Genomic DNA, 22,048 nt, shown 5'->3' with positions numbered 1-22,048 from the left:
TTGTTAAGTCTCTCAATTTATTAGAATGGAAGCAAGAACTAAACAGCAAGCACAAGCAATTGACCGTCTTAGTGCCGAATTAGATTCGCTTGTTTCTGATCCTCAGTCGGAGATCGCAAAAGAAAACGCTAAATTAAAATATCAGATTGCTCAATTACAAAAGGCTGTAAGGTTCTCCCCTCGTCCGAACCAAAAGCCTCTCTTCCACCGCCCCCGCCTCGAGCCCTATAGGCTCGCAATTCTTATCACCTCGCCGCCCACGAGCCTCGGGCCCAGCTCCGCGCAACTTTTCAAATATCCCTCACTCGCCAAATTGCAGTCACAGACGCAACAGCAAACCAAGAAAACTTAAGGTCAGTTCTAAAGAGATTTTTGCCACTGTACCTTCGCCGAGAGACTGTAATAAATGCTTATACTTTGACTCGAGATGTGTTTCCAGTTGTTTATGATTAGTGTGGAGTAGTTTGAGGAGTGATACATATATCAGGCCTTGTCAAGCCCGCGCCGCTTTCCATCGCAGTTGGTCTCCGGACCACCGATGGTCAACGGGAGTCTGGGCGGGGCAAGGGGGAACCTTATAAATGGCGTCAGTTGTGGAACTGATTTCACTCTTCTCACGAAACCCAACCGTATCCAATTAGTGAAGCCTTCTCTTGTCATTGTTAGCATTTGCTACGGCCTCTGGGTGAATGGTTAGGAATAAGTGATGGCCGAACGCTTCTTTTTTACGAGTTCTATTCTATTTCAATGATAATCTAGTGCGAGTTAGATTGTTTTACGCTACTTTTAGTTAATTTACATGAAGTTTAGCTGGTCTAAGCTTGCATTTAGGATAGTAAAACGGTCCAAACTCAAACTTATGATAATTATTTCCCCAAATTTGAGCCTTTTTCAACCGCCAACCGAAATTCGCAATTCGGGCGCGCCACAGGCGCGCAGCCAGGGTTAATCCCCAAGGGTCATGGGAGCCGCGCAAGTCCGTCAGGGCTTGGGAACGGCCCTTATCACACATGAATGTCCCGATATGACAGTTTTTGATTTCAAATCAGTCACTAGTCATTCTTTCGCATCAAATTTTTCCGCTTACGCAACCGAGGCTCAAGTCACTTGACCAAGGTCAAATTTTCGACTTTTTCAAATGTGATCAACTTTAATCCACAGGTACTCACCTACCACCAGGTGGCCTCAGAGGGGTCATACGCGCCCTCTAGTGGACAAAAATTTGGAAACGCCCTATAGGCTAAAATTGGCCGAAAAACTCGAATTTGACGGTATTTAACCCGTAAAAGGAGCCGATCAGTCAGATTTAGGCAATATTTTCCCAAATTAGCGAGATTAACACTTCCGACCGTAAATCCTCTTTATTGAACAGTCTTGTTTGCGAAGCTAACCCAAAACGCTCAGGTTCAGCACAGTAAGCCGGTCGTCACAATAGTTGCTTGAGTCCACGTCAGTGCTCATCAGCTAGGCTATAAAATCCGATGCTACTAGTTCCTAGAGTAAGTAAGTTAGTGGACCGGGCTTGAAGTCGATAAAGCTGGCCATGCCTAGGAACGACTCGCGACCCACAATCAAATTGCCTCAAATCAAGTCACATTATTCACAGTGAGCTAAACATGAACATGAGTAAGACAAAACAAACAATGCCCGAAACGAGGTCGGATATCAAAGCCGTCCTTCGCCATGTTCGCCGTCAAATCGCACAAATCGATGAATCAACTGAGGATACTGCAGTCAAGGCCCGACTCAAAGCTCTCAAGAAAGACGAGAAGGACCTCATCGACGAGCTAGTCACCCTCGACTTGGAAGAAGACGACACGCCTACTGCTGCCCGCACCACCACCGATAGCGCGAAATCGATGCAGCAGCACATGCTTATGAGCTACCTGAAAGATCTCAACTTCAACGCGTCAAATGAAGAGTCACTTGGCAATTTTTTGGTCAAGTTAGAGGCGATCATGAAAAGCGTACCACTACTCTCTTTCGACGAGATCTACCTCGCGATCAAACCTTCATTGCCCGCCGCTGTGATCAAGTCGCTCAACTCCAAGAAAATTGATGACATCGATACGTTGAAGAAACACCTGTTGGCGCTGTACGGAAGCTTCTCATCGGTTTACCAAAGACTAGAAGCGTGGATGGGAAAGCCCAAGAACAACGGCAGCAACTGGACACGCCACACAACCGTTCTTCAATCATCTCTAGAATCCCTGAAAGTTAGCTACGCCGCAATGCTGCGCAGACGCGACGAGTCCCGAAGGAGTCGTGAGGAAATCGAAGCCAAGCCGTTCGAGCCCACGTATGAAGATGCCTTCGAGTTACTCCTCTACCTCAAACTGCTCCAGGACATTTCCTCCGTCGACACTGCTGTCCACAGAACCGTCAGCGTTGAATTGGACAGCTTACACACTCCAATGTCCCTCGCTACTCGCGCGGAATCAGTGAAGTGTCAGACTACATTGTCCGCGGCAGCATTCCGAGGAAAGCCCCGAAAACCAGAGCAGGACGATGCCAAATCCGACAAGCCTGCCAAGAAGGGCACAAAGAAGAAGAAAGACAACAAGAATGCTGCGAAAAAGGAAACGGATCAGAAGAAAGGCCAGAAAGGAAAGCCGAAATCCGGAAACGGCCAGGATAACAATGCGCAAGTTAACCAGGCCGCAGCTGTCTACGCTCTTCGAGATCAGTCCGACTACGATAGTGTCGAAGAAAAAAACTGATTCTAGTCGGAGCCGCACAGGGTCCCTCCGACTCAAAACAAAAAGAATCCTGTATTGAATTTCATGACCGCCGTACTGAGGTACCGCCCATCTTCCTTCCTGTACAATTTGAGCTCAACGGGCGGTGGACTCACGCACTGTACGACCCTGGAAGCTTCGCTTCCATCATGAAACACTCTTTCGCCAAATCCCTCAACCTGAAAATTGAGCCAACTCATCAGCTCATTAGCGGGATTGGAAAATCAAACAACCGATGCGCCGGAAAAGTAACTACGGACCTTCGCATTGGTCACCACGGCATTTGGAACAAGACCGTCTTCTTCCTTGTTTCAGACAATGCCATGTCTCTGCCTGTAATCCTTGGCCGGGACCCGCTCCACAAACGATGCAAAACGATAACCAGTAATTTGGAAAACCGCACGCTTCAGTTCAAGGGTGCAAATGGTTGGACTCGAGTACCATTTATTGGATTCCCGCAATGGGAAGATTACGATGCATCAAAGGACAAAGTTGAAGTTTATTTTGCTGAACTCTCAACCGCGGATCTTCTAGACTTAGTTGACCAGCTTGGTATCGACATAAACACTGCTGCTCCAGAAGATCAAGTCCGAATTATGGCCATTAAGATGCTCAAATTGAAAGACGTATTTTCTTCGGAGAATCGACCGATTGGAAATTTCTCACGATTCGAAGTACGCATCGACACCGAACCTGGTGTCACCATCAATGTTCCTCAGTATAAACTACCCGTTATGTTCGAAGAAAGTCTCGACAAGGAGATGGATAAACTCGCAAAGATCGGTGTCATCGTACCGGTTGAAGACAATCAAGGCTGGAACACGCCGATTGGTGGAGTAAGAAAACCTGACGGAACCGTTCGCATGATCATGAACTTCAAGGTCACGCTGAACAAGATCCTTGTCCGCGAGGACCTGTTTTCTATCCCTGACATGGAAAATGAGTCGCGAATACCGCCGGGAAATCACTTTTTCATGAGCTTGGACGTATCAAAAGGCTACTGGAATCTTCGAGTCCGAGAAGAAGACCAAATAAAACTCTGCATCTGGTGGAACAATAAAAATTATAAGTTCACCAGGCTTCCATTTGGTCTCAAAAACTCCGGAAATTGGTTCGCCCGCGCTATCGCCGACGCTCTTCAGTCCATGAAAAACCGCTCCAACGTGCGAATTTTCATCGACGACGTCCTCATCTTCGCACCCACTTTCGAAATCTTCGAAGCAACCGTCGACGAGGTTCTGACGCGCCTCAAGGCCGTCAACTTTGTTGTCAACCCAAAGAAAGTGAAAATCTTGTATCCTCAATGCAAGTGGCTGGGACGACTACTCTCGTCAGAAGGCATGCAAGCTGACCCCGAGAACGTCGCTGCCGTTCAGCGCATCGAGCCTCCCACAAACTACCGTGGTCTTCAAAGCCTCTTGGGAATGCTCAACTGGGTCCGCAACTTCGCGTCCATCAAGGATGGAGACAACATTGCCGAGAACAGTTTCAGTCATATCGTTCAGCCAATCACTTCTCTTCTGAAAATCAACAAGCCGCGCGGAAAGTTCACTTGGACGGACGAGGCGAGTGATGCCCTTGCCAAGGTCAAACACAAGCTCACCGATGGTTCGACTGTTTACTTCCCCGACTTCAAGTTGCCTTTTGTACTCGTGACCGACGCTTCGAAACTCGCGCTGGGATACGTTTTACTACAACCGATTGGCAACAAAAGCAGAATTGTCCGGCTGAACTCCAAAACACTCAACCAAGCTCAGATGAATTACAGTACAACCGAACGCGAAGCCCTGGCAGTGATTTGGGCCATTGAAGATTGCAAAATGTTACTACGAGGTGTCAGCTTCGTCGTCAGAACGGATCATCAAGCACTCACTTTTCTCGATTCAAAGCTGCCCAAAAACGACAAATGCAGCAGATGGGCAAACATACTGAGCGTTTACGATTTCGTTGTCGAATACATCCCAGGCGATGAGAATGCTGTCGCTGATTTTCTCTCTCGACCTGCTGGACTCGACTACAACTTAAATGCCAAGAATGCCAAGAGTGATGAGCTTGCCGGCCGATTTGTCGATTTTCACCAGTTCCGAATTTACATTCCGTCCTGGGTCAAGCCAGGGAACCCTCCCATCAACAAGCTCAACGGCGACGATTTCACTACGCCAGAAGACTTCGTCGCAGTACTCAGTCTGAGCAATCCTTCCCTGTCTCTCAACATGCTTACGAAAATCGCCTCCGCCCAGTTCGACGATCCAGTTCTTTCGAAAATAATGGAAGCAATCGAATACAATTATTCACCGCAAAAAGACGAGAAATGCGAGGAATCGAAATGGCTTTTCCAACGTCGAAATCAGATTACGAAATGCGAATCCACCGGCGCTCTCTCTGTCGCTGGAAAAATCTTTATTCCGATGTCGATGCGACGCGAAGTTCTCAATTCCTACCACGACCGTTGCGCCCATGCGGGAGCAAAACGAGTACTTGAATTGACATCTCACCTGACTTGGCCTCAGCGCAAGAACGACATTGAAAACTACGTAAACAGCTGCCCTTGCGCGCATCGCAAAGGTGGCCGAGGTCAAAGTCACAAGCCAAAAATACGCTCTACGGTCAGAGGAAAGAAAATCTTCGACAAAGTTCTCGTCGACTTCATCGACATGCCTCCGAGTAAAGCTGGATTCCGCCATTGTCTAACGATCCTTTGTACTTTCTCGCGATTCCTCATTGTAGTACCGACTCGAAAACACCGCGCCATTGACGCCGTCAACGCGCTGAAAGACAAACTACTTTCTACTTTCCCTCGACCTTCGACTATTTCAAGTGATCGGGGTACTCACTTCACTTCAGCGATGAATGAAGAATTCGCTAAGGAACACAAAATTGAATGGAGATTACATTGTGCCTACCATCCAGAAAGCTGTGGAGCGCTGGAGGTACAACACCGAGTCATCAAGGACAGCGTCTTCGTCGCTGTACACAGTCTCAACAAAGACTGGGCCGATTGTTTACCAGAAGTGGTCAGAATACTTAACTCGTTGCCGAATGCTGCAACGAAAATATCTCCCTTCGAGATGGTTTTTGGAGTCAAACCAGATCTCAGCGAGTTCGACGCCGTCGACAACAGCGAGGAGTCAACCCCTGCTGAGTACGTCGAACAAAAAGCTAAAGAACGAAAACTCCTCTACGATAGAGTAAGCGAATGTCAACAAAAGGCGGACGAGGCCCGTCAACGAAATGACAACCCCGCCATAGTTGCATCCGACATCGAAGCTGGTTCTAGCGTCCTCATCTATCGTCCATTGTCTGCTACCGGAAAGCGCTCGAAAATGCGCTGGATTGGCCCCTACAAGGTTCTACGTTCAAATGGATCCGTCGTCCAAATCATCGATGACGACGGCAAGACCGATTTCATCCACAGAAGCCAAGTTCAACCAGTTCAACCACGCCGGGAGCACCTTGGTCCACTACCACCGTTTCCAGATTTGAAGATACCTCTTGCCAGAACTGGAGTGGATAACACTACTGATCCTCCAGTTAAGCTAAGTCAGCCACCGCCAAGAGACATTCGTCAATTCGAAGATGAAACCGTTGGACCCAACAATGGAGATGAGCTCAACGCCGCTGGTAAAGACCCTGTCCCTGATCAAGACAGCCCTGAACCGGATGCTGAACTCACCAACAATGATGATGGACCCAACTCCGATGGAACTGCAGATGCAGCCCGCCCGACCCGACCCTCTACTCCAGTGAACGAATCACCGCCCGAAGAAGAGAACTTCGGAACGCCGATGTCAATTGCGTTCACGCCGCCTAACTCAAAATCTCACAAAGCACGAGCACCCGTTGCTCCGAAAGTCACTCGCGCTCGAGTAAGACTCGAAGACGAAGAAAGGACTGCTTCAGAAGAACTTGCGAAGAAACTTCAGTTCGACTTGAACAGACCTTCAACACGCGCGTCAGCCCGTATTCGTCAAAAGAAAACTTCCTAAAAAAAGCCCCTTCGAGTAATCGAAGGTCCATGCTCACTCACGTTTATCGAGTTGGGAGCAGGATACTCTGTACAAATCGTGTGAACCCCCTAAACGTGAATTTTCGCCCCATTTCCAACGTGTTTTTGGTCTTAGAGCGCTTTTCAAAACCAACGTGTACCGCTAGAACTCGTTAGAAACTCGTAAAAAAGAAGCAAGGTCGTCATAAAAAAGATTAATTAGTCGATACTTGCCCCTTAGGATCCTTAGATACTAACCCTTTTACAGATGCGACTCGCAAAACTCGCGCAAACTCAACCTGGAATGTACCAGTACCTTCGCAAAAGAGCAATCGCCGAAATGCTGGAAAAAGCCCATTCCGACAAGCCCGATCCCGACATCATCAACGGTGCCGAGGTCGCCAACGCTGATCCCGATGTCCCCAGGACCGTCTCCGATGATTTGGCCGTCGACAACGTTGAAGTCAACAACGACGCCGATGTCAACCCTGCCAAGTGCGCCGTGGACAACATCGATGCTGGTCCCGACATCGACATGGACTGCTCAACTCCCCTGGTGATCGACGAAGAAGTCGTCTCCACAGTTGCCTCTGGTCCCACCGATGTCATGGTCTCTGCCGATGTCGTCAATGCCATCTTCGACGCTGCCGCCAACAACGAGTCAACCTCCGATCTCATCAACCAACTCGTCCCGATCTCCCAATCCACTCCTTTCGCTCGACCTACTGATCGCCGGAACGAGAGCAGCATTTGGATTGATGACGATGACGCGGAGTTCAACGAGCTCGTCAAGAAGAAAAAGCAAAAGAAAAATGCTCGGCACTCGAAGAAACACAGAAAACTTCAGCGACAGAAGGTGCAGAACCGACACGGAAATCTACGACCGCTAGCTCCGATGACTCCAGTGATGAAAAACCGTGCGACATTTCAATGCCTGGAAATGCTGGAGACCATCACCAAACTTGCTACGAAGAGAAAGATTGATCGAGGAAACATAGCGTTCTTCAAGTCACCGGAAGGCCTGAAGTTGGTGGATCAGATGTGCAAACTCGCCCGTGGACCCAGACGAGAAATGGCTGCTCGACAGATGATCGCCTGGCGCCGCAGCGCCGAAGCCAAGGCCGACAACTTAGGCAGACTCTTCTGGTCCAGCGAAGCCGACGACGTCAACGGTGGAGAATCGGCTGGGAGCAACTGTAAGGTTCTCCCCTCGTCCGAACCAAAAGCCTCTCTTCCACCGCCCCCGCCTCGAGCCCTATAGGCTCGCAATTCTTATCACCTCGCCGCCCACGAGCCTCGGGCCCAGCTCCGCGCAACTTTTCAAATATCCCTCACTCGCCAAATTGCAGTCACAGACGCAACAGCAAACCAAGAAAACTTAAGGTCAGTTCTAAAGAGATTTTTGCCACTGTACCTTCGCCGAGAGACTGTAATAAATGCTTATACTTTGACTCGAGATGTGTTTCCAGTTGTTTATGATTAGTGTGGAGTAGTTTGAGGAGTGATACATATATCAGGCCTTGTCAAGCCCGCGCCGCTTTCCATCGCAGTTGGTCTCCGGACCACCGATGGTCAACGGGAGTCTGGGCGGGGCAAGGGGGAACCTTATAAGGCGATCGCCGAAGAAAGGTCGAATCTGAAGCCGCTCGAAGGTAAAAACTCCCACTTTTTAGTTGTACTGACTCCTTTTAGTTGAAATGAGCTCTTCGATACTCGACACTCTTGTTTCCATCTTCACTGTTGCTATTGCTGGTGCTTTCCCAAATGTCCCCTTTATGAAGGCCGCGGTTAATCCAACATCACCAAAGCAAGAGAAGTTCGGTGACTATCAGTGTAATAGCTCAATGCAAATCGCTGGTATTCTCAAAGGTACGCATTAACCTTTTCACATCGAAAATAATTCTATTGAAGACGCCGGCGAGAAAATTGCTCCAAGAGATGTTGCCAAGAAAATTGTTGATAACATCCCCTCGAACGACCTGATCAAAGAGTCGACTATCGCCGGCCCTGGCTTTATCAACGTCTTCATCTGCCAAAAGTACATGGTTAACCGTATTGGAGAACTTAATAATGTCGGCGTGCAGTACGATAAATCGAAGTCGCAAGGACGTAAAGTTGTTGTTGACTACTCAAGGTAAAAATGGTTCATTGTCTGATAAGATCATTCTTCTAGTCCTAACATCGCTAAAGAAATGCATGTTGGCCACTTGAGATCGACCATCATCGGTGATTCAATCGCGAATCTCTTCGAAGCGTACGGCTACAACGTCGAAAGAATCAACCACGTCGGTGATTGGGGCACTCAATTCGGCATGCTCATCGCTCACCTGATAGACCTATTTCCAGACTACGATAAGAACGTTCCAAGAATCTCAGACCTACAGAAATTCTACAAAGAATCGAAAAAGGTAGACTTGCCGAAGGGTCAAAGTTCAATATTTTTCTAGCGATTTGATGACGATGAAGAGTTCAAAAAGCGCGCTTATGAAAATGTTGTCAAACTTCAAAGCCATGAGCCTGCAATTCACAAGGCCTGGCAAGCGATTTGCGAAGTGTCAAGGATTGAGTTCCAGAAGGTGTATGACCGACTTCAAATTAAGGGACTCAAGGAAGTTGGGGAGAGCTTTTACCAGGTAAAATTTGACATTAACGAGTCTTGGAATCGAATCGACTCTAATTAGGATAAAATGAATGCAGTCGTGGATCAGTTGAAAAAGCGCAATTTGTTGGAATTCGATGATGGAAGATACATCATGTGGGCTCCTGGTATCGAGATCCCTCTCACAGTTGTCAAGGTACTTTTTTACAGCCCGCTTCCTGTACTGACGCTATTTTTAGACCGGAGGCGGTTACACATATGACACCTCCGATCTGGCAGCTTTGAACTACCGTGTGCACGACGTGAAGGGCGATATCCTGATTTACGTCACTGATATGGGCCAGGAGCTGCATTTCAGACAGGTGTTCGCCGCTGCCTCCAAGGCTGGATTCTACGATGCGGCGAAGACTAGAATCGAGCATGCTGGATTCGGCGTTGTTCTCGGAGAAGATAAGAAAAAGTTCAAGACTCGATCTGGTGAGACAGTTCGTCTCGTGGACTTGTTGGACGAGGGAGTCAAGCGAGCTAATGAGCAGCTCCTCGAACGTGGACGACAAGAAGAATTGAACGAGCAGGAGATGAAGGACGCTGCCGACGCTGTTGCCTACGGATGCATCAAATACGCAGATCTCAAGTCCAACAGAAAGAATGACTATGTTTTCAGCTTCGATCAAATGCTGGATATCAGAGGAAACACTGCAGCTTATTTATTGTACCAGTTGACACGAATTCGATCTGTAAACAGAAAAGTTGAAGGAAAAATCACCGAAGAAGAAATCAAAAAGGTCGCTGCCAGCGGTGCCTTTGATTTGGCCGACCCAAGAGAGTTCAAATTGGCGAAAACGATCCTTAGGTTCCATGAGATCCTGACGCAGGCTCAGCGTGATCTCCTCATTCACCCGATTTGCGAGTGGATGTACGAACTGTCAAACGCCTTTTCGCAGTTTTACGACAAGTGCTACATTATTGAAAAGAAAGATGGAAAAGAAGAGATCAAAGTAGGCAGACTCATTCTCGCAAGTGCCACTGCGAGCGTAATGGAAGCCGCTTTTAAAATTCTCGGTATTAAAACGCTCCACAAGATGTAAAAATATCAATCTTGTGTGTGTTTTGAAAAGTACCAATCTAGGAAAATTTCTGTCCAGCAAAGTAGTCAAGTCCTGAAATAAATAACTAAAACTGCTCTAATCTTAATCATTTTAATTTATCTCGCTGCATTTTTAGAATGATTGGACTTCGTTTGGCCGCTGCAAGATGCCCTCTCCGAGCCGCTACTCGAGTAAATAATTTTTGATTCCGATGACTTCAATTTTTATCAATAGGTTCCCACTATGTCGGCTACTCGCACCCTTCTCGCCCGACAGACTGTTAACGTAAAACCCTTCTCCATTCTCTCCGTCGCTAAAATTGTTTAGACCGTGGCTCAAAGATCCTGGGGTGGTGGAACCGTCGGTGTTTCCAAGCTCATCATTCTTTTCGGTTCCCTCGGTGGCATGGCTGCTTTCATGACTCTCTGCTTTACGACCATCGGTGACTTGATGATGTGGGTCATTCCAGCTCTTGCTCTCTTCTGTGGTTACTTTATGTTCGGAGATTCCAATATTTACAGACACGAGCAGATCGGAGAGGCGATCTTCCAGGACATTCACGTCCTCTTCACCCTCTCCTTCCTCATCGTCGTCTACGTCTACTACTAAATCTAAGTCGAAACCTGTGAAAATATTTATTTAGCAAGACTTTCCCTTCGAATAAAAACATAAAAAAACGATCTGTTTTTCAATATATGACCAAATAAGAATGAATATGTCGTCGAGTGATATGTCGACTTTGATGATGCAACATTCACAGAAGTTGAAAGAAGAGCTGAAATTGATCATTCAAACACTAAAAGTGTCCCTCCGCCAGGTGCAAACATTCCGTACGACAGTAGACGACGTATTCCAATTCCTGAGCAAAGGATACGCAGACGATGGATCGGAAACCGTTGAGTCTCATCAACTCAAATTCCAAGAAAAGTTAACGAAAGAGTAAGCCCGAATCGTCATTTTTGAAAGTTTCTCAAAGTCGGCCAGTTTAGAGCGAGTTTTAACGGAGTTCGAAGAATTCAAGAGTACCTGTTTATCACTGCCAAACAATATTCCAAACACTACTCCTCCTTTGAGCAATTTGGCTCAACTTGCACAAGATCCTGACCCGGCGAAAGCCGCACTCTTTCATCAGTTGCAGCATAATCATGTTTGGTGGGAGCGACTTCAAAGTAGCGTTGATCCCCTTATTTCAATTAGTTCCTTTATGTTTTCTAGGCATGAGTGCGGATCAGCATTCCTACCTCGCGCGTAACAATATGAAACGGTCGTCCTATCCAAAAGCCATCCGCAAAGTAAAATCCAGCGCCCAGCAAACAAGGGCCATCATAACAATCCTGAATTCATCAATGTTGTGATGCAGCAAGTTATAAAAGTGTTCGTCCCAGACCTGAAAATGAATATAAGTCCGATATCCGGTAGCTCCCGCGTTCTCCAGGTACCAAGATAGGACGAGCTGTAGCCGGCAATGAAAGAGAAAAGGGAGGGTTAGTGCACGATCTATTCTTAGCAAAGCTGCTAATCTTGCCGCATCTTATCGCACCTCACAGGGCCCCTTTCAAACGTTTGACAAGTGCAAAATCACCAAATAAGGACATATGTTGCAGCGCTCTTCCAAAATAGGCAACTGACGCTAGTTCACACCAAGCAGGGGGTATATAAGCGCTCCGCACTAGGTTTGCAAGTACCAATTACCCAGTTGGACATTTTTGAAAAGGTTGTAAACTTTTTCTAAAACTTTTTCAACATGATGATGCACGATTCTGAGGAGGAGGAAGAGCAGACCGCGCTCGTCTGCGACAACGGTAAGAAATCAGAGATTTTCGAAAAGAAAAATACTTCAAAAAGAAACAAATGCCTAAAAATCATCTTCAGGATCTGGTCTCGTCAAGGCCGGTTTCGCTGGTGACGATGCTCCCCGAGCTGTCTACCCATCCATCGTCGGTCGACCACGACATCAGGGTGTCATGGTCGGTATGGGCTCCAAGGACTCCTACGTCGGTGACGAGGCTCAGTCCAAGCGAGGTATCCTTACCCTCAAGTACCCCATCGAGCACGGTATCATCACCAACTGGGACGATATGGAGAAGATCTGGCACCACACCTTCTACAACGAACTCCGAGTCGCCCCAGAGGAACACCCTACCCTCCTCACTGAAGCCCCACTCAACCCCAAGGCTAACCGAGAAAAGATGACCCAGATCATGTTCGAGACCTTCAACGTCCCCGCCATGTACGTCTGTATCCAGGCCGTCCTCTCCCTCTACGCCTCCGGCCGAACCACCGGTATCGTCCTCGACGCTGGTGATGGTGTTTCCCACAACGTCCCCGTCTACGAAGGTTACGCCCTTCCCCACGCCATCATGCGACTCGATCTTGCCGGCCGAGATCTTACTGACTACCTCATGAAGATCCTCACTGAGCGAGGTTACTCCTTCGTCACCACCGCCGAGCGAGAAATCGTCCGAGACATCAAGGAGAAGCTCTGCTACGTCGCCCTCGACTTCGAGCAGGAAATGGCCACCGCTGCTTCCTCTTCCTCCCTCGAGAAGTCCTACGAACTTCCCGACGGTCAGGTCATCACCATTGGTAACGAGCGATTCCGATGCCCCGAGACCCTCTTCCAGCCATCCTTTATCGGTATGGAATCCGCTGGTGTCCACGAGACCACCTACAACTCCATCATGAAGTGCGATATCGATATCCGAAAGGATCTCTACGCCAACAACGTCCTCTCTGGCGGTACCACCATGTACCCCGGTATTGCCGATCGAATGCAGAAGGAAATCACCGCCCTTGCCCCATCCACCATGAAGATCAAGATCATCGCTCCCCCAGAGCGAAAGTACTCCGTCTGGATCGGTGGTTCCATCCTCGCCTCCCTCTCCACCTTCCAGGCCATGTGGATCACCAAGGCCGAATACGACGAAGCCGGCCCCTCCATCGTCCACCGAAAGTGCTTCTAATTTTCTTCAGAAACTATCTTTCGAAATCGCTTCGAATCTATTTTCTGTCGACTTTTTCTACTCTTTCCTACACTTCTTCAACACTACCTCCTACTTTTCTAGTGTTTCTTTCTCTTCTGACTCCTTACTCTACTCTATCTTTCTACTCTTTCTATCTATCTAGGAAATCTATCTATCTAATACAACTATCTATCCTATCTCTTACCTCTTTCTCTTCTCTTCCTTTTCTCATCATCTTTTTTCAGTTAGAGCTACAATTAGTATCTAGCCGTCATATAAATTATACTCAGACATGTTCTAATCAATATATTAAAACAATCGCTGATAAAAAAGATCAAGGGTCCTTCTAATTGCAGTCTAAAGAGCATTCTTTTCTCACGGAAATAGCAGGAAATCAGAAAAGGAACTTTAGCAGGTAAAGTTCGAAATTGATTATTGATAGCAAGGAAGATTTTATGTATCGTAAGTAAAATGGACTGTTTAGGTGGTGGTAGGAAAAGTCATGTTTGTGCACATTATTCTTCGATCACTGACCATTGAGCGGGTCTTCGTTCGCGGTCTGGACGAAGAAGACGGCCTTGATGGGCTGGATCTGTTTTCCGAGTCGCAGTACAAAGTTATGCGAATGATAACGAGCCACGCAGCTGCGGCTACGCTTCACTTTTATCACACCAACACAACAAATCACCCGGATGCCACGATCAGGCTATTTTTGCAGTGGCTGAGGTAACCTCTTTTGAAGATATTTTTAGAGCTAACTTTATTTCTAGGTCGTACAAGCAGCTGTTTCAAGACAAATGCAAGCGATGCGGTAAACTCCTCCGCGACGGGCTCCCGCCGACTTGGCGCGATTATCGCACCATGGCAGCTTTCCACTTTCACTGCAAAGATTGATCCTCATGTTTCTCTTCACATGTTTCAAAAAGCTTCTCCCTTTCGAAAAAATATTCATACAACATTGACAATTCTGGTGACATGGACCAACACCGCTCGTTCTCTCTTCTGAAATTTTTCTCATCATTTTTATTGACTAGAATGGCGAATGTTGTACAGGTGCACTCGAGGTTGAAACAGGAGTTAGAGGAGCTAGTGTCGCCGCTGATGGAAAGTCTCCAGAAAATTCAGCTTTTGAGGCACTCAGCAGACTCGTTGTTTGGTACTTTGGTAAGACCGTTGTCACAGTGTGGGTAATCGAGGATAAAAATGGATTCTAGAGTGAAGGGAGTTTGGTGAAAGAAGGGGAACAGGTCAACCAGGAAAAATTCATTGCGACGGTACAAGAGAAGCTGGACTCATTGGGTGAAAACTTCACTGCTCTTCTCAACAAAGTTCAAAAGATTCCAAAGGACAGATTTCCAACGGCTGTACAACCCTTAGGCCCGCTGGGGGCATTGATGTTGGACGATAGTGAAGCCACAAACAAGATGGCTCTCGAGTATGCGCCAGTATTTCAGCAGTTCAACGCGTTCAAAGGTCAAATGGACGGTCGTTTCTCAAGTTTAACCAGTTTTTAGATTTCCATAGACTCCTGGAAACATACACGAAACTGAATTCCCGAAAACGGTCGACGACGAATCGCGTTCTTCAGCCTGGCGGGGGGATGAAACGCACTCGCCCACCGCGGGTGGTGATCGAAAACCCCCAAGCCTTCAAGCAACATCTCGCCCAGCTTCTTCACATTCCGAATATAGGCCAGGATCTCAAAATCCAAGTGCGCGAAATGTTCGGCAACACACGCCTCATGTCAATCACAGTTCGCCGAACGCTCAACTGCCACATCATCTTGCGCCACATTCATATTGAGCGCGTCATCATCAAGGGCATCTACGAGGACGAGAGCATCGATGAAGTTGACGTCACCGTCGAGACAGCCCTCGACACCATGAAACTCATAGACCAACACGCTCAGGCGTCCTTGATCTTCTATTCCTTCAGTTCACTTACCGACGAAGAATCATTTCGCAAGTTCCTGCTTTGGCTCAAGTAAATGCTGCTTCTTATTGCGAAATATCTACATTCTTTGTTTTAGGTCTTACAAAACGTTGTTTCACGCGAATTGTATGCGCTGTCGACGTCATCTTGTGGAAGGCTATCCGCCGACTTGGAGAGACTTTGTCACTTTTCATCCGTATCACTTCGGCTGTCGCTCCGGCTAGGGCCTGACTGTAGTCCAAAAATACAGATATCCAGTTATCAGCTCCAGTTATCCACTAATGTACAAAACCCCTTCATTGCCCTTCGTTATTTCAGACGATGTATCGGCTCAGGGGAAAGTTTCTCCCTCGAATGATGGACAAGTTCCTCTATGATCGTTTGATTCCGTTCCAAGATGCCTTTCGCTTCGAATGTATGCCAAATAAGCTCACTGGATCCACGGAGAAGGTCTTCGAATTCACAGAAAAAATGAAGGACAAGATTGAAACTGCTACGGGGAGAAAAACAGACGCTAGAGTGATTGAAATGGGAAATAAGCTCACAGCAAACGATCTTAGAAAAATCGCCCAGAAAGGGTCCGTCCTCAAAGTAAACTGACTCCAAGTGCCTCTTAGACTAAAAAATAAGCATTTCAGCGCTTGGATACACGAGGTAATGTTGATAATCTGAATGCGTTGGCTGTCGGAGTCAAAGTCGTAGAAATGAGGCTGACTTTCGGTTACTGGAATCGAATACAGTTCCTGAAACGATGCTACTCGTATCTTTTCCGACCAGGGACGATCTTTCACAATCAGCTGACAAAACGAGAGCAGCGCGTTTTCACAGATATGTTCGCGAAAGGTCAAGAGAAAATCGCCCTTCATGATCTCATCCGATTGTATGATAATTGCTGGGTTTTGCTCGAAGAAAAACATGTCGGGCTCAATTCAAGTGGCGAAAAAACGCTGTTTAGCCCTATTGAAGGTTAGCTTTTGTTTAACCCGTATTTGGTGTTCATTCAAAGCTTCAGGAATGAAGGTTAAACTTGTGAACTTGTCGGCTGTTGTCGACAAATACATTGTCCCCGAAATGGACACCGTCCAAAACAACCCCGTTTGGACAAACGTCAAGAAAGGCGACCCGTTTTACGTGTTTTACGAGTTTCCCCGCGCCTTGATCCAGATTTTTGTTTGTTCCGTCTTCTGGATCATACTTTTTTCTGGCATTCGAAATGAGGTTAATTACGCAGAAGACTTCGAGAAGGATCTTCAGAGCCAGCTTGCGATTGAATTGAGCGAGTACGACACGCCCTGGTGGAATCATGATGAAAGTAGTGAAACGGGGCTTACTGAAGGTAGACTTTTGCAAGCAAGAACGATAGCGAAGAGAAAAGCGATCGAGTCATTAGCGCTGCGTTTCGCCTTATACCAGAAAAACGATGCGGACTTAGGTAGTTTGCTGTTGTTTTTCCTCATGTTATCCGCCTCTTTTGTAGGTCTTATGTCGCAGGACATAAAATATGTCGACGATGAGTATTTGTTTACAGCTGGAAAGAAAATACTCGACATAAACTCGCAATACTTCGGTGCTTCTGTTCGTAACGTCAAGCTAACCAGCCACAAGTTCATCCACTACCCAGACAGAGTTATTCTCAAGTTTGGCAGAACAACGACGTCAGTTAATCCCGATGATCCAAGCACTTGTAAAGCCGAAAGCGAAGCTTCTTTAATTTGTTTTGATCTCCATCAATCCTTGTTGGAAGAAGGCGCTTCTTCAGAACTTGTCACCAAAATAACTTACCACAAAAATGGTCGATATGTTCTCGATCCGACAGTTTCTGTTGAACGCATGAGTTTACCCGAAGATCATCTTTTACTTCATAACCCATTTCTTCACTGGTTTGTTCCGTATTGTTCTTGGCTCAACAAAAAGTTCAGGAGCTTTCAAGTTAGATATAAAATGCTTCTTTAGGATTTTCAACGAATTTTTGCGAGTTCTATATTGTTAAGATTGTTTCGAGAAAAATTTCAATCGAATGAGTGAGTTGGACGAAGTCGTCAATCATGCTGAAAAAGAAGGGCTGTTTGGACCTGAAGAAAGACAGGTTTGAATCGTACAATTCTGCTTTTTTCGTGAGCGTTCTTGAGCAGGTCGAACAAGAGTTTCCAAACCGCCCGTACGTATCGTTGAGAGATGCGATACAAGCAAGCGACTACGAAGCCGTCATGCCCTTTTTGAAAAGCGACCGTTTCAGCGTAGCAGATCGTGGTGATCACAGTAGAACGTAAGGCTTACGTCGTAAGCTAGCTTTAAAGCTCTAGATTTTGACACGCAATTGTTTAGATATTTGCACGAAGTTTCTCTGTCGAAGATGACTTCCAGTCAGATGTGTTCAGTAGCAAGGGAATTGATTAACAAAGGCGTCAGTGTAAATGCGACTGATGACCGTCGAGAAACGCCGCTACATTATGCAGCAAAAGTAAGATCACCCTCTATCTTCTTTGTTTTGATCATTTTTTAGTACGGACAACATGGGTTGGCTGAAATTCTCGTTAGCAATGGAGCTGACTCGTCATCTTCCTTCAACATTGAGAATAAATTGCCATGGTTTTACAGCGATTTGCTCAGCCCCGAGAGCAAAGAAAAGATGGCGAACATTATGAGCGAAGGATTGCGATCCATGCTGAGCAATGTTCGCGTAGGTTCCTTTCCTTCTTCTAAATTTTCATCTCATTCAGTTATCTGACGATCGAGATAGAGACCGAAGCCACCACAATCATCACGATTCTCCAATCAATTGGGGTCAACCCATGATGAACCACACGAACAACCGGAGCAACTATGAACCGCACCATAGAAACAGAGAGGATTTCATGCCGAATATAGAAAGAAACATGGACTTTGAAGAACGCCGAAGCAGCTGCTGGACATTCCCCAGCACCTCTAGATGGGAACCCGATGAGAAGGCATCCTCCTTTTGGCCCGACCCTCAGTCATTTACTGTAAGCATATTTTAACGGGTTTGATAGTGACCTCTTTTAAGAACTTCAACGAATCCCAAATTGCCCCGATCGGGCCTCCTAAGGATGGAGGATCATCTGGATCACGGATGATCAAACCGATCGGCTCCGAACTGAGCCGCGCTACAACAAATCAATTTCCCGATCATCCCTCGGATGATTCAGATACTTACGACTATGAAAATCTCAATAAACTTCGAGGTAACTTTAGATCTCTTTATCATCCAAAATAGAAGTCCTTTTAAGATTTTCCCGATTTCAACACGAGCACTGATAATATTTGGCCAGAAAAAACTAACCAAAAAGATTTGAAATTCGAAGAGCCCTCAGCAGCAGCAGCAGCTGAGGAGAAGCCAGTACCCAAGAAAGAAGAGACAGCAACGCACAAAATCAGCGTCAGCAAACAATCTGGAGTCTTTATGCGTGCGTTGGAAGACACGCGAGCGGATGCCGACCGCTTGGATGCCACTGTAAGAATTTTGAGAAAATGAAGTTTATTATTCTTTCTTTCTTAGCGTAAACTACGAATCGGTGGCAATTCCAAAATGGACGAGATGATGCCCAAAGAAACATCATCGATTCGAGACGATGAGCGACAAAAGGAGCGCTTCCGAAAGCTCTGCGAGCAATATCGCGGGAAGTACCAGCGACTTGACTCGATCAGAGATCTCAGGGAAAAAGCGAATGCTGTCTTACATTTCAGCGCAGGTACTCTTTCCCTCAAAGGACCTGAGAATGAAAACTTTCAATAGAGAGCGGATTTAATATGGCCATCAATGATGCAATTGCGGCGGGAGTAGATGTGAATAGTCGACGTAATGGAAAATCCGCGTTACTTCGAACTATTGCTTCTGATGGAAAGAAGGTCAACCTTGAGTCAGCTAGGAACGGATCGAACAAGAGTTGCATCGGCCTAATTCTCAGAATAAGATTAATTCAGACTGCTAGTTATATGTGATCAATGATCACCGATGATTCTTTGATCCGATTTGTAGACTTCTACTCAAGCTTGGCGCAGATACAGACTTTCAAGACGCTAATGGGAATACTTTCCTGCATTTAGCCGTATCGGCGGCGCACGTGAGTGCCGTTGCCGCGGTTTTGGACTGTAATCCAGCCTTGGATATCAAAAACAAGCAGAATATGACGGCATGGGCGCTTGCGCAGACCAAGAGAGGTAGTGGAAACGTAGATGTGGTCCGAAATATGCTTGTGAAAGCCTGGAGAGGATTCAAAGCCAGACGAGATGGACGTGAGCCGGACGTGCGCTCACTCGACGATAGGCAGGGTTCGAGATTCAGCGTCTTTCTCGATTGAAATTGAAAATTTTAGTTTTTGTAAATTTTGACCCTGAAAGAAGTGGTACTGAAAGTCCACCTATCGATGGTCTGCATCCTGGTGGAGCCCGAAAAAAGTCTCATTTCCGCGGCCAATTGTGGAGCTCAAGATCAAATCCGACAGCTCCTTTCCGATTCTGAGATCGATGTCAACGAGCAGAGTACAAAGGTGCGCCTCGATCAGAATCCTTTTTGACGCAATTTCGATTTAGGGATACTCGGCTTTGCATTGCGCCGCGAGTCAGGGGAAAATTGGCATTGTGAGGATGTTACTCAACGCGGGCGCTAATCCCGATCTACAAACGCGTGACGGTTGTACCCCGCTCATCCTCACCGGCATCAACACACGAGCGTGGCCCGAAGTGGCCGATGCGCTTCTCAAATCGGGCGCCAATCCTAATCTCAAAGGTTCACTTCTGTTCACATTCTCTTTTACTTACCCACTTCAAACTAGACGCTAATGGCAACACTGCGTTGCACCATGCAGCGAGAAACGTTCACGTTCGTCTTGTGCAGCTTCTCTGCACACGAGGAGCTGATGTTTCCATCAGAAACAAGCAAGGAATTCAAGCTCGTGGAGTGAAGCCGTGGGATGGCAAACGCTCATGGAACTCCCAGGAGCGATGGAATCAAGAAGCTAAGGATGCAGTCAAGGTAATCGAGTGATGTTTTCAGTTCAGTATGAATTTTTAGGATGTCAAAAATGCTCTCCAAGAGGCATTTAACAAGCAACGAAAGAAGGCAGAAGAAGCTCTCGCTGAAATGGAAGCTCGTGATCGAACAGAACGCATCAAGCGCCGCGCCGATATTGCACGCGAAAAAGAGGCTCAAAAGGAATCCGATGGAAGCCCAGTTTCAAATATTCCCTCCCGACTTACTTCCGGGAATGGTCATGAGTCCTCTAAGACACCACCACCAAATGGAAGCTCGTCTCCACCATCTGGACGCTCATCGGATCCAATCACTCAAACGATTTCGATGGCTTCTCAGATAAGCCAAGGTATTTTTTAAAACGAAAAATACCTGAATTAAAATATCAAATAGTCTCTGCACAAATCGTCCAAGTAAATTCATCACTGATTCGTCTGGAATCAGAACAGAATCAAGCAACTCAGCGTGAATACGCACGGGACAACGACCTACGCCAAGTGCTCCAACTTTGCAAGCAAAACTCAGACAGACTCAGCAATCTTGAGACTCAGATGTCCGATCTATTCCGTGAAATTCAACGACAAAGGAACTTGTTCAAATAACTTTCTTTATCTTTAAGTAGAATATAAGTGCGGTCAAGTCTAGACCATTTTTGATGATATTTATTTGAAACAAGAATGAGTCAATTACTTTCCCGCCCAGATTACATGGCCCCGCCAGGCAGTTATCATCCTCCTCAATAGACTTTCTGTGATAATTATTCTACTATCCCTGTGCTACCTGGGTCTCTGCTACTCATATTCTCTTCATCCCACATCTTGCAACTTGACTGGATTAGCAGAGGAGCTCAGTCTCGGGCTAATCATACAGACATTTCGAAAAGTTGCTTGATGTCAAAAAATTGAATATCAACTTTTTTCTCATTTCATGGGACTTTTTGTCTCATGAGAAATTGAAGTCTTTTTTTATTAATAACATACTGCTTCAAAATCTCTCAGCCGCTTTTTAAGGTTAACTTAACGAAATAAAAGGCCATTGTATGAAATGGTCAGGGGTGTCCTCGTTGATTTCATTCCGAAATTTTTGGCTTTCAAATTTTTAGCGCTCGAGTTTGGCAAGATACTCGAATGTTTTCAATTAATATAGCGTTAGATCGTGTATTTCGCCGATGCCAGCTTTCTAGCGTGATCACATTTCATTTTATCTCTCTCATTTAACGCTTTTTTTTATATTTTTCTCTCCTTACCAAACTTATCAATCTAAAGAAACTTGACCTCTTTTAATCGATTTTTACGCGTGTACTGGCACTGTTGACACTGTAGCCTACCTGTTGTTGTAGGTCGAACTCAGAAGGTTCTCACAATGGAAAACACTACTTTTTCATTTCTAAACCTAGATTTTCAAATGCATCTGAAGTGCATAAAACACGTCAACCCCATTTTGGATATCACAAAAAATAAATAGTTACAGATATCCCACCTCGTAAGCATTTAACAATTCACTTCAGTCGCACTAGAATCGTACAAGAAAAAATATCGTAAATGCCGCCGCTTCTTTTATTCCCAGCACCGGTCGTAAATTATTTTACCACAAGCACAACTCACTCTCAAGAAAATTCGAAAGGCATCGTGAAGAAAGGCACGCTGCACCGTTATCTGGAATAAATACCAGCGGGCGGCATTTATTCTGAGACCAATTTCTTCTTTGTGACACAGTTTAACTTCCTAATAAACATCCCGTATCACAATTGTTC

The 22,048-nt window shown here is 46.3% G+C and overlaps 8 protein-coding genes across 11 annotated transcripts; all 8 read left to right on the top strand.

The window, feature by feature from the left end:
* Position 1: 1 nt before the first annotated feature.
* LOC145697213 (arginine--tRNA ligase, cytoplasmic-like) lies at positions 2–10,516 on the top strand. The gene is made up of 8 exons (XM_081774381.1): positions 2–163; positions 8,336–8,375; positions 8,416–8,592; positions 8,635–8,857; positions 8,897–9,131; positions 9,171–9,356; positions 9,405–9,518; positions 9,562–10,516. The coding sequence occupies exons 1-8, from the start codon at positions 26–28 to the stop codon at positions 10,408–10,410; spliced, it is 1,962 nt and encodes a 653-aa protein (XP_081630507.1). The 5' UTR covers positions 2–25; the 3' UTR covers positions 10,411–10,516.
* LOC145697224 (uncharacterized) lies at positions 171–8,306 on the top strand. Its single transcript, XM_081774397.1, has 2 exons — positions 171–353; positions 6,992–8,306. The coding sequence occupies exon 2, from the start codon at positions 6,992–6,994 to the stop codon at positions 7,982–7,984; it is 993 nt and encodes a 330-aa protein (XP_081630523.1). The 5' UTR covers positions 171–353; the 3' UTR covers positions 7,985–8,306.
* LOC145697228 (uncharacterized) lies at positions 10,516–11,090 on the top strand. Its single transcript, XM_081774403.1, has 3 exons — positions 10,516–10,601; positions 10,645–10,695; positions 10,738–11,090. The coding sequence occupies exons 1-3, from the start codon at positions 10,548–10,550 to the stop codon at positions 11,017–11,019; spliced, it is 387 nt and encodes a 128-aa protein (XP_081630529.1). The 5' UTR covers positions 10,516–10,547; the 3' UTR covers positions 11,020–11,090.
* Positions 11,087–14,365, top strand: LOC145697226 (mediator of RNA polymerase II transcription subunit 27-B-like). Of its 2 annotated transcripts, XM_081774401.1 has the most exons (5): positions 11,104–11,349; positions 11,395–11,579; positions 11,626–11,845; positions 13,858–14,099; positions 14,144–14,365. In XM_081774401.1, exons 3-5 carry the CDS (start codon positions 11,765–11,767, stop codon positions 14,265–14,267), a joined length of 447 nt encoding a protein of 148 aa, XP_081630527.1. In that variant the 5' UTR covers positions 11,104–11,349; positions 11,395–11,579; positions 11,626–11,764; the 3' UTR covers positions 14,268–14,365. The 2 variants fall into 2 exon arrangements, with proteins under 2 accessions (XP_081630525.1, XP_081630527.1); XM_081774399.1 differs by lacking the exons at positions 13,858–14,099; positions 14,144–14,365 and having other exon boundaries at positions 11,087–11,349; positions 11,626–11,765.
* LOC145697219 (actin, muscle-type) lies at positions 12,063–13,570 on the top strand. The gene is made up of 2 exons (XM_081774390.1): positions 12,063–12,212; positions 12,283–13,570. Exons 1-2 carry the CDS (start codon positions 12,155–12,157, stop codon positions 13,371–13,373), a joined length of 1,149 nt encoding a protein of 382 aa, XP_081630516.1. The 5' UTR covers positions 12,063–12,154; the 3' UTR covers positions 13,374–13,570.
* A 21-nt stretch (positions 14,366–14,386) lies between the features above and the next one.
* Positions 14,387–15,551, top strand: LOC145697221 (mediator of RNA polymerase II transcription subunit 27-like). Its single transcript, XM_081774393.1, has 4 exons — positions 14,387–14,537; positions 14,588–14,846; positions 14,888–15,356; positions 15,403–15,551. Exons 1-4 carry the CDS (start codon positions 14,409–14,411, stop codon positions 15,527–15,529), a joined length of 984 nt encoding a protein of 327 aa, XP_081630519.1. The 5' UTR covers positions 14,387–14,408; the 3' UTR covers positions 15,530–15,551.
* A 75-nt stretch (positions 15,552–15,626) lies between these two features.
* On the top strand, positions 15,627–17,264 carry LOC145697216 (uncharacterized). The gene is made up of 4 exons (XM_081774385.1): positions 15,627–15,896; positions 15,944–16,271; positions 16,318–16,737; positions 16,783–17,264. Exons 1-4 carry the CDS (start codon positions 15,627–15,629, stop codon positions 17,256–17,258), a joined length of 1,494 nt encoding a protein of 497 aa, XP_081630511.1. The 3' UTR covers positions 17,259–17,264.
* Positions 17,265–17,276: 12 nt separating this feature from the next.
* On the top strand, positions 17,277–22,042 carry LOC145697210 (uncharacterized). 3 transcript variants are annotated; one of them, XM_081774377.1, is made up of 16 exons: positions 17,277–17,391; positions 17,438–17,571; positions 17,631–17,766; positions 17,809–17,985; positions 18,026–18,289; positions 18,331–18,508; positions 18,554–18,777; positions 18,823–19,015; positions 19,060–19,192; positions 19,303–19,590; positions 19,723–19,813; positions 19,857–20,052; positions 20,099–20,298; positions 20,338–20,644; positions 20,689–20,881; positions 20,978–22,042. In XM_081774377.1, the coding sequence occupies exons 1-16, from the start codon at positions 17,323–17,325 to the stop codon at positions 21,036–21,038; spliced, it is 2,844 nt and encodes a 947-aa protein (XP_081630503.1). In that variant the 5' UTR covers positions 17,277–17,322; the 3' UTR covers positions 21,039–22,042. The 3 variants fall into 3 exon arrangements, with proteins under 3 accessions (XP_081630503.1, XP_081630504.1, XP_081630502.1); XM_081774378.1 differs by having other exon boundaries at positions 17,279–17,391; positions 17,435–17,571; positions 17,809–17,979; XM_081774376.1 differs by having other exon boundaries at positions 17,279–17,391; positions 17,435–17,571.
* The last annotated feature ends 6 nt before the right edge of the window (positions 22,043–22,048 follow it).

Source organism: Oikopleura dioica, chromosome 2 (assembly GCF_907165135.1).
Source record: "Oikopleura dioica chromosome 2, OKI2018_I68_1.0, whole genome shotgun sequence".
Lineage (NCBI taxonomy): Eukaryota > Metazoa > Chordata > Appendicularia > Copelata > Oikopleuridae > Oikopleura > Oikopleura dioica.
The sequence above is the reverse complement of the archived record's forward strand: the minus strand, read 5'-3'. Positions and strand labels throughout refer to the sequence as shown.

Bases quoted from the DNA above. Each gene is read 5' to 3' on its own strand.
- LOC145697213 (XM_081774381.1), top strand. From the start codon at position 26: ATGGAAGCAAGAACTAAACAGCAAGCACAAGCAATTGACCGTCTTAGT. The intron at 164-8,335 runs GCTGTAAGGTTC...GAACCTTATAAG, and splicing joins AGATTGCTCAATTACAAAAG to GCGATCGCCGAAGAAAGGTC. The intron at 8,858-8,896 runs GTAAAAATGGTT...TCATTCTTCTAG, and splicing joins GTTGTTGTTGACTACTCAAG to TCCTAACATCGCTAAAGAAA.
- LOC145697224 (XM_081774397.1), top strand. From the start codon at position 6,992: ATGCGACTCGCAAAACTCGCGCAAACTCAACCTGGAATGTACCAGTAC.
- LOC145697228 (XM_081774403.1), top strand. From the start codon at position 10,548: ATGATTGGACTTCGTTTGGCCGCTGCAAGATGCCCTCTCCGAGCCGCT. The intron at 10,602-10,644 runs GTAAATAATTTT...TTTTATCAATAG, and splicing joins CTCTCCGAGCCGCTACTCGA to GTTCCCACTATGTCGGCTAC. The intron at 10,696-10,737 runs GTAAAACCCTTC...AAAATTGTTTAG, and splicing joins TCGCCCGACAGACTGTTAAC to ACCGTGGCTCAAAGATCCTG.
- LOC145697226 (XM_081774399.1), top strand. From the start codon at position 11,120: ATGAATATGTCGTCGAGTGATATGTCGACTTTGATGATGCAACATTCA. The intron at 11,350-11,394 runs GTAAGCCCGAAT...AAAGTCGGCCAG, and splicing joins CAAGAAAAGTTAACGAAAGA to TTTAGAGCGAGTTTTAACGG. The intron at 11,580-11,625 runs GTAGCGTTGATC...TATGTTTTCTAG, and splicing joins TTGGTGGGAGCGACTTCAAA to GCATGAGTGCGGATCAGCAT.
- LOC145697219 (XM_081774390.1), top strand. From the start codon at position 12,155: ATGATGATGCACGATTCTGAGGAGGAGGAAGAGCAGACCGCGCTCGTC. The intron at 12,213-12,282 runs GTAAGAAATCAG...AATCATCTTCAG, and splicing joins CGCGCTCGTCTGCGACAACG to GATCTGGTCTCGTCAAGGCC.
- LOC145697221 (XM_081774393.1), top strand. From the start codon at position 14,409: ATGGCGAATGTTGTACAGGTGCACTCGAGGTTGAAACAGGAGTTAGAG. The intron at 14,538-14,587 runs GTAAGACCGTTG...AATGGATTCTAG, and splicing joins ACTCGTTGTTTGGTACTTTG to AGTGAAGGGAGTTTGGTGAA. The intron at 15,357-15,402 runs GTAAATGCTGCT...TCTTTGTTTTAG, and splicing joins AAGTTCCTGCTTTGGCTCAA to GTCTTACAAAACGTTGTTTC.
- LOC145697216 (XM_081774385.1), top strand. From the start codon at position 15,627: ATGTATCGGCTCAGGGGAAAGTTTCTCCCTCGAATGATGGACAAGTTC. The intron at 15,897-15,943 runs GTAAACTGACTC...TAAGCATTTCAG, and splicing joins AGAAAGGGTCCGTCCTCAAA to CGCTTGGATACACGAGGTAA. The intron at 16,272-16,317 runs GTTAGCTTTTGT...TCAAAGCTTCAG, and splicing joins GCTGTTTAGCCCTATTGAAG to GAATGAAGGTTAAACTTGTG.
- LOC145697210 (XM_081774376.1), top strand. From the start codon at position 17,323: ATGAGTGAGTTGGACGAAGTCGTCAATCATGCTGAAAAAGAAGGGCTG. The intron at 18,778-18,822 runs GTAAGAATTTTG...TTTCTTTCTTAG, and splicing joins CCGACCGCTTGGATGCCACT to CGTAAACTACGAATCGGTGG. The intron at 20,645-20,688 runs GTATTTTTTAAA...AATATCAAATAG, and splicing joins GGCTTCTCAGATAAGCCAAG to TCTCTGCACAAATCGTCCAA.